The sequence below is a fragment of the Notamacropus eugenii genome, chromosome 4, assembly GCF_028372415.1.
Source record: "Notamacropus eugenii isolate mMacEug1 chromosome 4, mMacEug1.pri_v2, whole genome shotgun sequence".
Classification (NCBI taxonomy): Eukaryota; Metazoa; Chordata; class Mammalia; order Diprotodontia; family Macropodidae; genus Notamacropus; species Notamacropus eugenii.
The window spans coordinates 74,269,560-74,284,265 of NC_092875.1; the positions used below are offsets into that span (position 1 = coordinate 74,269,560).

The 14,706-nt window shown below is 35.6% G+C and overlaps 1 protein-coding gene across 6 annotated transcripts in view; it reads right to left on the minus strand.

Moving 5' to 3' along the window:
• RFX2 (regulatory factor X2) overlaps positions 1-14,706 on the minus strand; it is a 182,212-nt gene that overhangs the window by 19,322 nt on the left and 148,184 nt on the right. For all 6 annotated transcript variants that reach the window (XM_072601941.1, XM_072601945.1, XM_072601943.1 and 3 more), the window contains 5 exons: positions 7,292-7,407; positions 5,474-5,592; positions 4,256-4,368; positions 3,139-3,293; positions 668-765 (listed from right to left, as the gene is read on the minus strand). In XM_072601941.1, the coding sequence (XP_072458042.1) occupies positions 668-765; positions 3,139-3,293; positions 4,256-4,368; positions 5,474-5,592; positions 7,292-7,407 (601 nt within the window). The remainder of the gene's footprint in view (positions 1-667; positions 766-3,138; positions 3,294-4,255; positions 4,369-5,473; positions 5,593-7,291; positions 7,408-14,706) is intronic.

The following is a 14,706-nucleotide window of genomic DNA, read 5'->3' on the forward strand; positions in this document are numbered from 1 at the left end:
GTATCCAGAGCACTTAGCATAGTTCCTGACACATAGAAGGTGTGTAATAAATTTACTACATAACTGAAGAAAGATGGGAAGATTTGCATGAACTGATGCAGAGCAAAATAAGCAAGACCAAGTGAACAATCTATATAAAAACCACAGCAATGTAAATACAAAGATAACTGTAAGGAAGCTGAAAAGTCAGTGCAATTCTGAGAGAACAGTGAAGTGTGCCTCCTTTAGGGCAAGAGGCAGGGACTACGCAGCACTCCAGATGTCCAAGGGTAGACCTCCCTCATTCTCAAATTATCCCTCTATCAATAAGACCTGAGAATAATTATTCTAATTACATAAAAGAAGAAACCTGACTATCTGATGCAAAGAACTATTCATGCTTTCCAAGAATAGAGGACAACAGATCCATCTTCTTCACATTATTCACATATTCTAATTTGGTACAGCATATTAGGATAGTGTACATCCATGCATGATTTTGTGACTTAATCACTACCTCTTACTCAGCAGTCTATCCAGAGTAATTCATTCAGTCATTGTTTGCTGAGGGATTTACTCCCTGGAACAAAGAATTTGACTAGACTTGGTGTTTCAATCAAGATTTATTGACTATAACTTAAGTTCCAATAAATAGCCTATTGTCGGCTCTTTTTTCCAAGTCAGTTACCTTTGTTTGAATGATCTGCTGGGGAAAATCACTCATAGCATTTGTCAACCAGCCTTCTAAGCTCTTTGCAAAATTTCGGATTGCCTGTGTCAAGGTACCTATAAAAGAAAAATCAAAATATTAACAACAGAAGATTTTGTTGTGTAATAACTTATTACAAGTACATCTTTCTCATGCCACTCTCTTACTTCCATCTCATTCCTATCCCTCTTGAGGATATCTCCCTCTACTTAACCTACATGGCCCAGGAATCAGCCTCCCCACTCCCAGCATGTATCATTATTTGTTTAAAAACCTTAACTCCATATTTCCTACCAACTAAAGTCCAGATTCTTGCACCAGGCATCCAAGGCCTTTACCATCTAGCCCACCCATACACAGTATACTCTAGGCAAACTGGACAATTCTACAATTCCTGAATAGAATTGGAGTTTCCCCATCTCCATACCCTTATGCAAGCTGTTCATCCACTATCACTGCCTAACAAAATCTTACCCATGCTTTCAAGACCTAGCTTGAATGTTGTCTCCTCTATGAAGTTTTCCCTGAGTCATCCAGCCTGAAGTGATCGCCCCGTCCTTTGAACTTCCTTATTACTTTGTGTCGTTTTGGGTGGCACATTACATTTTACACAGTGTATTAGCTATTTAACAACCTTTTATTTTTTTAATGATATGGTAAAATTATAAAGTCCAGAAAGTAGTATGAATGATGTAACAAAGGATGGTTAAGAAAGACAGATAAAAATCTGGCCTTCAGAAGTGAAAACTAAGGGAGAAATAATATATAGCATATAGGAAAGTTATTGTTCCTTCTCTCTACTGAGAACAGAATTAGAGGAAAATGCATTTCATTTGTGTCAAGAAAGATTGCTGTCGTTGTTGTTGTCATGTTTGTCCTTGATTCTCCAAGAGGACCATGACATCAAGATGGTGACATGACTTGCAGTTGATTTTGATTTGAGTGAGGGAGGGCTGTGCAAGGTCACCAACCTTACTTTCTTCTCCAGAGACATCTGGGTCCAGTAGCCTGATATTCATCAGGATGGCTGGAGATGGCCTAGGATGCAATGGGAGACCCTGGCCCTTTCAGGCTCAGGTCTTATAGCATTCTCACTGAGTGGGATAGACCCATATAATGAATAGGCTTCTTTAAGTAGTTGCTCAAGGAATGGCCTCTTTAATAAAAAATTTTAAAAAAATCAAACTTGGAGGAGAAGACCCTCAGGATTCCTGGGTAAAAGAGAAACAATTACTATTTAGTATTTAAATCCACTCTGTGCTAGGTAAATGGGGACTTGTCCAGTCTACGAGCTCCAGAGTGAAATGGGTTTGAGGCTTGATCTTTGAACAACAGCTGTAGCCAGTAAACCCAGAGGAAAAAAGGCAGCTTTTGGAGGTGGAACACTGGAGGAGGAGGAGGAGAGCTGCTACTCACTCACAGGTTGTGTTTGTCCTGAAGGAAGAATTTGTCCAAATTCCAGTTGCTTGTGTGCATACCATTTAGCACTTGATCATATAATGTCTGATATATTTTATGTATGCAGTTCCTGCACCAGTATCTAGCATAATGCCTTGGACACAGTTAAAGCAAGTGTTTACTGAATGAATTTTTGTTTGTTGAATATCCACAAAAAAGCCTTTATTTTATAGCATTTAATATTGTGTATACCACATAGTAGGTACTCAGTATACACCTGTAAATCCCTTGACTGATATATCCTTCAATACTCTAAGAATCTATGCATCATCACTATAGGTACTCCCTTCATGGATGCAGCCTCTCAACATCTGGGAAAGTTTCCAGATCAGTAGGAGTTTTAGCTCTCCTGACATTGCCTTATAAAACCCCAGTTCAACTCCATTCCACCAGGAGGCTATGGAACACAGGACAATGAGATATTAAAACCAGGGAAGGTTTTAATATCTATTAAAACTAGGTTACCAGGGAGGGGTGCAGAATATGCCACCAGATATTTTTATGAAGAGATTCCAGTAGCATCTATTTTAGATGGTCCAGATGAAGCAAGGGCCAGAAGTGTCACCTCTAAAAAAGTCCGTTCTAACTAGTTCTACTCCAACTCAAAAAATAATGATCTTTCCCAAGAGATTTGACACAAATATGTGTGTCTGGTATTTCATAATGAAGGTCACAAAAACTAATGTGGTTACCAACATGGCCAGTTTATAAACATATCCTAACCAAGATACTCAGGAAGGATTAACTTTAGTTAAAATGCCTTCTTGGTGCAGTCAGCTCCTTTTTGCAGCATAGGAATTAATAGCCTCAGACAGTAATGACATTTTTTTTCTCTTCATGGTTTGGTAATAAGGAAAAACATTTAAACTACAGAGAAAATATCTTAGGTTGTCATAAGTTATATTTTGTAGTATGTAGGACACAAAGACATGTTTCTATCATCAAAAGGCTAGAGCTGGGCTAGAATAAGATTTGGAACAGAATTTGCTTACTGGGCACCGGTCTCAGCACATCAGGGATGAGAATCTCCACCAGAGCCTGATACAGTATGTGATCACAGTTTCTCATCCACTTTAATATAGGGTCATATTTACACAGTGTAATAAGCTTGTCCTTTGGGATGACAGCAACTTCATGTTCTTCTTCACTGTATGGAAATGGGCAAAATAAGATCACTTGCATTCATTGTAGCTATTTTAAGCCACACCATTCTGCAAATTAATGCAAGGGGAGGTTGCCCGATGAAAACCCACTGAAAGTCACTAGAAATAAGCTATATTTTTTAGGTTTTTTTTTTTTTTATCACCAGGCTCCTCCCACTCCTCTGTTTTTTTCTCTGTTCAGATGTTGTAGTATCTTACCTGTTTATAAATAGCTGTCTTCTCATTCTGCACTTTGCAGGAAGTTGTATATTTTTTAGAGGATATATTTTATCTAAATTTACTAACTAGCAAATTTCATACAAGTTATTTCTAGTATTTTTAATTCAGTTTCATGAAGTCTCTGAAATATATATATTTTTAATTCAAGTTGAAAAGCTGGAGGATCAGCAATCTGAACCCCTCCTTATACCTCATGATAATTAAATAGAAAACATTACTATTTGTTCTTCCTAAGGTTCTTTCTAGGCAGATGGGTAGCACAGTGGATAGAACACTGGGTCTAGAGTCAGGAAGACCTGAGTTCAAGACCAGCCTCAGATATTTATTAGCTGTGTGACCCCAGGTAAGTCATTTTGCCTCAGTGTCCTCACCAACCTATAAGATAATATTTGTAAAGAACATTTATAAAGGACATAACAGGTGCTTAATAAATGCCTGTTTCCTTCCTTCTGACAATTTTGTATCATTTGATTACTTAAGAGTGGTTGGCACCCTGTGGCCTGCAGGTTGGGTTTGGAGTTTTTTAGTCCAAATGTTTTTTGCATTTTCTATGAAGCAGGCACAGGTGGAGATTGAAAGACCTAGAATCTAGCCTGGACTTGGGTAGGACAGATGTTTCTCCAAGGCCGAGAAGGTCTAGAGGTCATTAGGGCAGCATCTAGCCTGGAGACAAAGCTTGCATAGGTTGCCATCTCCTGAGTTAGATGATCAGAATTCAGTCATTCACCTGGAAGGCAGAGCAGTGGAGCCATCACCTGAGGGCGGTTTTGAACTCCAAAATGACAGCCACAGCTTTTCAATGTAATGAAACTGAAGATTCATTACAACATCCAAAGTTGCCTAAAAATAAAGACAACTTTTAAAAATAGTGCTTATCACATTAAGTTGTGTTTCCTTATTGGCAAAGCATTTTATGAACTGGACTAACAGCATGCAGCAGTTAGGGAGACTACATTTATCTTTTTCAGAAGGTTTCTGTAAGCAAAGTACTTTGCAAAATCTTAGAGTGTTAAAGAAATGTGAGCTATTATAGTTATCAAAGAGAGCACACAATGTCTGGGACATACACAGTGCCACTCAATTACATGGGGAGTGAGCTGATCAAAAGGCACAAGAGGTCTCGATTCAGCTGCTTGCCCAAAGAGAGAGAAACTGCTATGTAAGCCAAAACCAGGCCCTATGTCTCCTATGCACAGTAGCAGGCACAGAGTAGGTGCTCTGTTAATATTTGTCTCCCCTCTACACTCTTTACTCTACACTGAGCTCTCTAGTTTCTATCCCTTAACTTGCAATGTTCATTGCTCTTCATTCCTGAAATGTCCTTCCTTTCCCCCCTTTACCTGCTGAAATCTTTCTTATCCTTTAAAGCTAACCTCCACTGTTCAAGGAAGCCTTCCCTGATCCTCTTTATTGCTAACGACATTTCCCCTCAGACCTCACATGGAATCTTTTTTATAACTCTGAAATCTATTTAATATTTATCATTTTTGTCTGGCTGGATGTTGTGCTTGCTACCACAAAAGAGTGTGAGCTCCTTGAAAGAAGGAACCACGTTTTATCTAAAGTTTGTATCCCCAAACTAGCACAACCCTCTGCATGCAGTTGTCATTTAATAAAGATTTTTTTGCTTATTGATTACTATGATAAAATGTTTACAGGATAAATATCTTATGCTACTGAAAGCACACTAAATGTGTTCCATGCCACTCCAAAGTTAATCACACACTCCTTGAAGGCAAAGGCTTTTTAAAAAAAATTTTTATCACCAGAATTTATATCACAGTACTTTGTACGTATTAGGTACTCAATAAATGTTTGTTGAATCACCAATTAATAGTAATTATAAGAATAATTAGGCAATGAAATTCACAAACACAAGATTACTACTTTTTAGAACTAAGGCACAAATAACAAAATAAGACCACCCAGAAAGTAATTCAGTCACCTCGCAGTGTCTTCTGTAAAGAAGTTGTAGGGTCTTTATGTCGTTCACAGTGATCCCCTCCTGTAAGAATACACTGCCTAGATCAGGAGCTGGGAACTCTGGAAAGACATGGGAAACATCTAGAGAGCAGAAAAGACAAAAATACCAGCAAAGGGAATATTAGGAAAATGACTGATAAACCAAAAGTCAGATCAGAATACACAGAGAGTAAGTAAACAACACAGGCTTGAACAAAGCATATGACCAGAAATAGTACTTGGGAATCATAGTTGCTTTATACTGCTGGCAAATGGATACAGAAATGTGGCAGCTAGATCTTAGATCTTTATTAAGCTCACTATATCCAAAGGAATGGAGAGAAAATTATAGCAGGAGCAAAAAGTGTCATGCAAATAGATCTATTTTTAGTCAAGAACGTCCTCACCATAATGGCAGGGAAGTGGATGGGGGTAGAGGTGGGGAGGGAGTCCTAAAGGTTGGTCTTTTTCATCTTCATCCCTAAGGGCTTAATGCCCACATCTCTGGTTCCTTCTTGTAACCTGACAGGTTTAGGACTACCATATCTAGACAGTAATTAGATAAGATTAGTTAGCTAATCTGCAGTCAGACATCTCCTTTGGATGACAGTGAGAAAACTGTGTTGTTCTATCAAGAAGACTGCATACTCTTCCAAGAATGAATGTCACAGTTTTCAGAAAGATAGGTCACTACTTATAGCTCACTTGCCTAAGAGATACCCACGTTTCTTTCTGGAGGTCATCTGAAGCTGTCCTCTCTCCCGAAGCTCCCACAAAAGGTATATTTGGAGACAATGTTTTAAATATACATTCACACATATGTTTATGAATATGTATACACACACATTAATAACTCAAGAATCTGGGACTTTGAGAATATGAATAGTTTTTTTCATTGGCACTGACTGCAGCTTCTCTGTAAGTCAATATATGGTCTTCATGAATTGCTATGGCTAAAAAATTCACACTCTGGTCAACCTGGTGATGGGCCATCCTAAACTCAACTTAGGCAGGCCCCTGTGTCATAGATGTGCCTTCTACCACTATACTTGAAGCCTTCCCACCTTCAGTAGGGCCTTTCAGGGTTTGTGATCAACTAATACAGTTTATGAAAATTCTTAATATATACACATATATATGTGCATGTACATATGTGTGTATATATAAACATAAAAAATTAGTATCACTATCTAGATGATTAAACTAATTATCACTAATCTTGCAGTTATCAGTATAGAAGGGTCCCCTCCTCCTTACTGAGTCCTAAACAGAAGACGTGGGTGAAGCTGTTGCTAGATGTTTTAAGAATTTAGGTGCCTATAATGAAGAAAGACAGATTTCTATGAATGTCTAAATGTGATACTGAAATATGTCAGGCCAGGGATGGGCTGAAATTCAGGAAATGACAAACCCAGGTGTCCACTATAGACATCTGTTGGTTTTAAGTTTTACCACAGATTTCTGGTAGTTTTCTTAGGATCATTAATTATGTTGGTATATACTTATACTAGCAGCGTAAACTTCTGATGAATCAGAGAGATAGTTTGTCCATAACTACTTAAGGAACTAGGTGAAATCCAAAAGGGAAGAATTTATAATATTTGAAAAGGTACCAATTGTAAGAAAGCTACCAACTACTTTTTTTTTTTTACAATTAAGCAACGAAACCCATAAGCATAAAGTATAGCAACCCTGGACTCCCAGAAAACAAAATGAAAGTCATCCAACTCAGAAATCAGTGACACATTATGAGACCAAGGGAAATAGAAACAGTCAAGATCACATGGTTCTGTTTCATCACCTATGAACTGCTGATGGTGTTGGCTCTGAGCAGCGACTGACTGCTCAGGTGTGGTGTGCAAATTGCTGTTTGAGCCACTTTCCCCAAGGCCGTCCATCTTCTGTGCAGGCCTATATCTTAAAGGAGGAAAAAGATAAATCACAGAAATGAAATATTTCGCTATATTAATTCAAGTCAAACAAATGTATTAAAATGTGTACAGCACTGAGCTAGGCTGTGAAGGTTATCTAGCCAACAGGTAAATTAGGACCTAGTCCCTGCCCTGGTAGAGACTGTAAATCAGTAGTGATGCAGCACATACACAAATGATACAGTAGAATGTGGTCAGTGCACATGAAAAGTACAAAGTGTGATGTGAGTTCAGAGAAGAAGTCATTTACAGCTGGAAAAAAAATCGAGATTTTCATGGAAGAGACAGTATTTGAAATGGGCCTTGATAGACTGATGTTACAAAGCTGATGGGTCCAATTTTATATTCCTTGCATGTCTATGGAACTTAGTGAGCACAAAAACTGAACTTCTAAAAAATTTTAGCGTGCTTCTTACCCAAAACAACTCCTTTAAAAAAATGTTTTTAACAAAACAAGACACACCACACTACCATGAGTATGGATGCAAAAGCTGTAGACCCATCAGCCTTGGTTTCTTATAGGATCACAGGGTCAGAGCTGGAAAGGAAGGAACTTTGGCTCTGAGAGGTGGAGTCACTTGCTCAAGACCCCAGGGGTGGGATGTTGCGTTAGAAAAGAAGAAAATGAATAGACAGAATGAAGGCAACCAGGAAGAAAATCACATCACCAAAGGTCGTGATTTCTGAATTGACTTAGCCTTTAGTACTCTGAGCAACAACAATTTGTTTCTGAGCAACAACAGAATTTCCTTGAAAATAAGATTTGTTCAATTGCTAGGACTCTGATCTTTGTTGAAATTTACTGGTAGAAAACTTATTACTTTTGATTTGTTCTACAGGAGCTTGTCTGACAAAAAGAGTTTATATAGGTTCTACTGTAATCTTTTTGCATTTCTGCAGCTCTGAACTGAAAGTAAAGTTAAACCAAATGAAGACCACATTGTTGATGCTGACATCTGCTCACTAAGAAGAAAAAGAAAGATTTCCTTACACTGTTTTTCAGTCAGAATAATTAATCATGTGGCCATAAATGTTAGTCACTGGAACACAGTAAACAAAATACAAAGTATTCATCATTGCACTTTATCCTCACAACAATGTGGCCTAACACGTGCTACTCTTTCTCTCCTCCACTACAAAGAGTTAGAGGCAGTTATGTAAACTGCTATAAGTAAGTGTGTTGCTTAAAATTTTTCTTTTTTTTTTTATTTTGAATTCCTTCACTGAATCTAAGGGTTGGGAGGGGCCTTAGAGACCATCATATCCAACTTGTATCTCACCAAGAATTCCCACTGCAACACCCTCTGCTTGAATACTCCCCAAGAAAAGGAAATCTGCTAATCCCCATAGCAGTCCCTTCCACATTTAGGCAGTTCTAATTGTTGTAAGCTTTTTTTTAAACATCAACACTGTTTTCATTGCTGCAACTTTGACCCACTGCTCCTAGTTATGTCCTTGGACAACAAAGAAAACAGATCTGATCCCTCTTCCAATATGGCAGCCTTTCAAATTCTTGAAGGCAGTTATCACATCCTCTCTTCTCCAGGCTAAATATCCAAAGTTGTTTCTTCAGGAATCCTGATATGGCATGTTCTCCAGTCCTTTCACTTGTCCTAGCTGCTTTCTTCTCAAGCATACATCAGTTTGTCTATGTCTTTCTTAAAAAGTGGTAACGAGAACTGAACAAAGGTCTGAAGTTATAGCTTGATCAGGGCAAAATTACAGCAGACATAACTGCCCCTTTGTTCTAGGTCTCTCATAAAAAGATTTATATTCTGCACTTAACAAACACCAAGAAATATGAGAATTTCCAAATATATAGAACATAAAATGATCGTATATAAAACATCTGTTTGTACATCATTCTGAATTTTTCTGTGAATCTTTTAAAAATTCTAAGATTGTCTTTTTGTCTTTTTTTGTCCTTTTGTTTTTGGGTATCCTTCGTCTCCCCTCCCTCCTCCAATATTATAAAAATATATATATCTGTATAACAAGCATAATTATGTAGAACAAAACCACATATTGGCCATTACTGAAGATGGATATCTCAGTCTTCATTTTGTCTCTCATCTCTCTATAGAGAGGTAGACAGCATGCATCATCATATAGTTCTTTAGCGTCATGATTGGTCATAGCATTCATCAGAATTACCAAGTCTAGCAAAGTAACTTTTCTTAATAACATCATAGTTGGTGTATGAAGTGTTCCCCTGATTCTGCTCACTTCACTCTTCACAAGTACTTACGTTGCCCCAAGCTGAATCCACGTGGATAGCTTGCTTTTTCTCTTCTCTGCCTGTTCATGGGCTTTAACCATTTATCTATTAGGAAGCTCTTCTTGTTCTTATATATTTGAACCAGTTCTTTATTTCTCTTGGATATCACACCTTTATCAGAGAAACTTGCTGCAAATATTTTACTCCAGTCAATTGTTTCCCTTATAATTTAAAAATGTTAAGTAATGAAAAATGTCCATTTCATCTTTTATGATCCTCTCTATCTTTAGTCATGAATGCTTTCCCTGGATCCCTCCTTGCTCCTCAGATTTGTTAGTTTGACCTTTTATATGCAGGTAATGCATTCATTCATTTGGAGCTTCTGTTGGGATATGGTATGAAGGCTGGTCTAAATTTCATTTCTGCCAGACTGTTTTCCAATTTTCCCAATAATTTTTGTTAAAAATGGAGGTCTTATCCTAGCCCTTGGGGATCTTTTGCTTTATGAAACACTGTACTTCTATGTTTGTGTACTTCAATATATTGTGTGCCCAATCTGTTTTACTGATCAACTTTTCTGATTTTTAACCAGTATAAAATAATTTTGATGATTATTACTCTGAAGTAGAGCTTGAGATCTGGGGCTAGGCAAACTTTATACTTTTCTGTAAAAAAAAATTTCTCTTTAGATTCTTTTGTTCCTTCACTTGAATTTTGTTATTTCTTTCTAATTCTACAAGGTAATATTTTGGCAGTCTGATTGGTATGGCACTGTATCTGTAAATTAAGTAATATTGTCATTTTTATTAAAGTAGCATGACTCAACCAAGAACAATTATTACTTCTTAGATCTGCCTTTATTTCTATAAAAAGTGTTTGGTAATTGAGTGTATATAGTTCCTGTCTTTGTAGGTAGTCTCCGAAATATTTTTATTATATTATTTTTACATTATGTGTATCACATTAACTATATTCTGTAGTTATTTTGAGTCTTCCTGATGGGTTTTGGTAATGTGCAAAAAAAAAAAAAAAGATGATGATTTATGTAGTTTTATTTTATATCCTACTACTCTGAGCAAATACTAATAACAATTCATTTTAAGTTGAATCTGTTACGTGCATCATATCATTTGCAAAAGAATTATGATTTTGTTTTCTTCTTCACCAGTGTTATGTTTTGTTTCGTTTCTTCTACAGCTAGAATTTCCAGTGCCGTATATCAAATGGTGTTTATAACAGATATTTTTGCTTTATTGCTGATCATACTGGAAAGACCTCTAGGATTTCCACATTCCATATCATGTTGGCTCTTGATTTTCAGTAGATACTCATACCTTTGGAAAGATGTTCTCTTGGTTTTAGATTAATACTACTTACCATAAGGAAATGTCCATTTATTCCTATACTTTTAGAGCTTTTAATATTAAATGAATATTGTATTTTATAGGGCAGCTAGGTGGCACAGTGAATATAGAGTGCCAGATGTAAAGTCTGAAACACTCATCTTCCTGAGTTCAAATCTGGCCTCAGCCACTTACTAGGTTGTTTGATCCTGGGCAAGCCCGTTAACCCTGTTTGCCTCACTTTCCTCATCTGTAAAATGAACTGGAAAAGGAAATGGCAAAACACTCAAGTATCTTTGCCAAGAAAACCCAAAATGGGTCATGAAGAGTCAAACATTACTGAAATGACTGAACAACAAAATTATATTTATAAAATGTCTTTTCTGTTTCTATTGATATAATCAGGCAGCTAGGTGGTACAGCGACTGACCTAGAGTTGGGAAGACCTGAATGAAAATCTGGCCTCACACATTTACTAGCTGTATGACCCTGGGCAAGTCATTTAATATCTGTCTGTTTCAGTTTCCTCATCTGTAAAAATGGGGAAAATAACAGCACCTACTTCCTAGGCTGCTTTGATTACTAAATGAGATAATACTTATAAAGTACGTTGCAAATCTAAATAAATGCTAGCTATTATTATAAGCAATAATAATTTGATTTTTATTGTTATTTATTTATTATTCATATAGTCTGCTACTTTTATAGTGTTCCTAATACTGAACCAACTCTTCATTCTTGGTTTAAATCCAACCTGGGCATAGTACATCCCTTTAATTAATGGTGCTGTGGTCTCTTTGCTAATATTTAGTATTTTTTGTTTTAGTGTTCATTAGAGATACTGGTCTGTAGTTTTCATTCTCTGCTTTGTCTCTCCCTGGTTTACGTATTAAGACCATATTTATAACATAGACAGAATTTGGTGAGATACATACTTTTCCCATTTTAGCAAACAACTTATGAGATATCAGAATTCATTGTTCTATAAATATTTGATAAAATTTACTCCTAAATTCATCTGGTGCTGGGAAGTTTTCTTTGGAGCTTATTTATGGTTTGTTCAATTTCTTTTTCTGAGGTTGATTTCTTTTTTTTTAATATTGGCATTTTTTTCTCTCTTTTTAAAATGAAAGTAGCTAATGGTTTATCTATTTTATTAGTTTTTTGCAAAATATTGGCTTCTAAATTTTTGTCACTTACATTTTTTTAGCTGCATGCCTAATTCATTAACCTTTCTCTCTCCCTCCCTCCCTCCCTTCCTTCCTCTCTCCCTCTCTCTTTGTATGTGTGTGTATATGTGTGTGTGTGTGTGTGTGTGTGTGTATGTCTGTGTAAGTGTTTATGGATATAAATTGTATCCTAAAGATTGCTTTGGTTGCAACCCCAAATTTTTACTGTATTGTTGTCACTTTCTTTGATGGAATTATCTGTTGTTTCTATGATTTGTTTTTCAATCCATCATTTCTTTAGGATTAAATTATTTAGTCTCTATTTGTTTGAATTCTTTCTTGAAAGGCCTTTATTGATTATATTTTGTCACATTATGGTCCGTAAAGAATATATTTAATTTTTCTGCATTAGGTGATGAGGGTTTTATGCTCTAGCACATAGTTTTTTTTAAAGTATCATCTAAGAAAAAAAGTGCAGCTAAGAAATATTCATACTTCTTTCAATACCCATTAAATAATTGTCAGAGATCTATCATATCTAACTTTTAAAAATTTTATTCAGGTCATTAATTTCTTTCCTATGCCTCTCTTACTGTAGCCTAGAATGGGCTTTATTAACTTTTTTTGGCTTCAATTTCACATTGTTGACTCACAGAGCTTGTACTCTACTAAAATCTCAAAATCTTTTTCATATTTAACTGTTTTCTATCCATGCCCTCACCCATTTGGTATTTGAGATGCCATTTTTTTAACTCAAGGGTATAACCATAGATTTATCTATATTAAATTATGCCATATTAGATTTGCCTCATTATTCTAATACGTGAAATCTTTTGGATCAGTCTTTCAATTGTGTTCATAGCTGTTGGCTCTAGACATTACTCTGCAATGCTAGGGATGTCTCTTACTCTCTAAGCCCAAAACAAAAGGGGGAGAAGGGGAAAATGTACAAGGAGATATTTTCAGCAACATGACTCATACTAAAGCAAATTGTCCATAAATCCCCTAATGGTAAAGCTCCTAGGAAACAGCTTGTTACAAAAGTCATTCACAAGGGTGTACATTTTACAAGAGGGATCAAGAAACTTCATTACTACTGTGTCCTTCCATTAAATAAAATGATATATATACATCTTTTCATGATTTCCCTTGATATTATAGATCTTTTTCTAAATGAATTTTATTTTTTAAGGTACTATATATACCCCTTCTATACTTTGGTTTGTATAGCAAAAAAGGTGTAAATCAACTTTGGTGGTATCATCATTCTTATTATATTGGCATAGACCACAAATAAGCACTAAATATTCCTCCAGCTATTTTTGTTGTTTATTTCTTTTAAGGAGCACATTTTGTAACTGAATCAATAAAAGTCTTTTATCCACACTGGTAGATTGATCCCAGATATTTTGTGTATTTTTTAGTTATTTGGAATGGGATTTCCCTTTCTATTTGACCTCTTGAATTTTTTTATTTTATACAGAGATGTGGTTGATTTTTGTAGATTGATTTTGTAGCCTGAACCTTTGCTCAAGTTATTATTGTCTTCATCAGTACCTCTGCAGATTCCCTAGAATTTTCCAAGTATACCAGATATCATCATCAAATAGGTATTTTTTCTCTTCTTTACCTATCTTTTTAATTTCTTCCTCTGTCTTATTATTATTGCTAGTATTTCTAAAAATATATCAAATAATAGTATAGAGTAGGCCTTCCTGCTTTTACTCCTGTTTTTAGTGGGAAAAGTTCTTGTATATTCATTGCATAAGATGCTTGGTTTTGGTTTTAGATAAGATGCTTTTAATGATATTACAAAGGTCCCTTTACACCTATACTTTATAGAGATTACAGCATAATTGTATTTTATCAAAGGTGTTTTCCCCATCTATTAAGATAATCATGTGGGGTCTGAGATATTGTTGTTAATATGTTTAATTGTGTTGACTGTTTTCTTAATGTTGAACCATCCTTGTACTTCTGGAATAATTTACAAGTTGGTCATAATGAATGATTTTTTGGTATAAATTGCTTTAATTTAAAATCTGACAAGATTTCATCTAAACTTTTTGAAGTGATTTTAATGATATGAGTCTGCAGTTTTATTTCTGTGTTTTTATCCTTCCCTGGTTTAGGAATTAGTATATTTATCTCATAAAAAGATTCTGGTAGGTGCTTTCTCTAGTTCTGAGAATAATGTGCATTGTGTATAGAGGTACTAACAATACGTTCTTTAAAAGTTTGATATAATTCTCCTGAGGATCCATCAGGATTAGAAATTTTTTTCTTTCATAGTTTCTTTAAAGTTGGTTCTATTTCCTTTTCGGACATTGGATTATTTAAGATCTTTATTAAATCTTCTATCAGTTTAAGTAGTTTCCATTTTTTAAGTTATTTCTCTACTCCTTTTGTGTTCCCTTTCACTGTGCATAGTAAATTCCAATTATTCTTTTTTATTTTATTATATATTATATATAATTATATGTACATTATTTTATTATATATATATTATTTTTTATTTCTCCCCCTTTGTTGTGATTTCACCTTGATCATTTGCT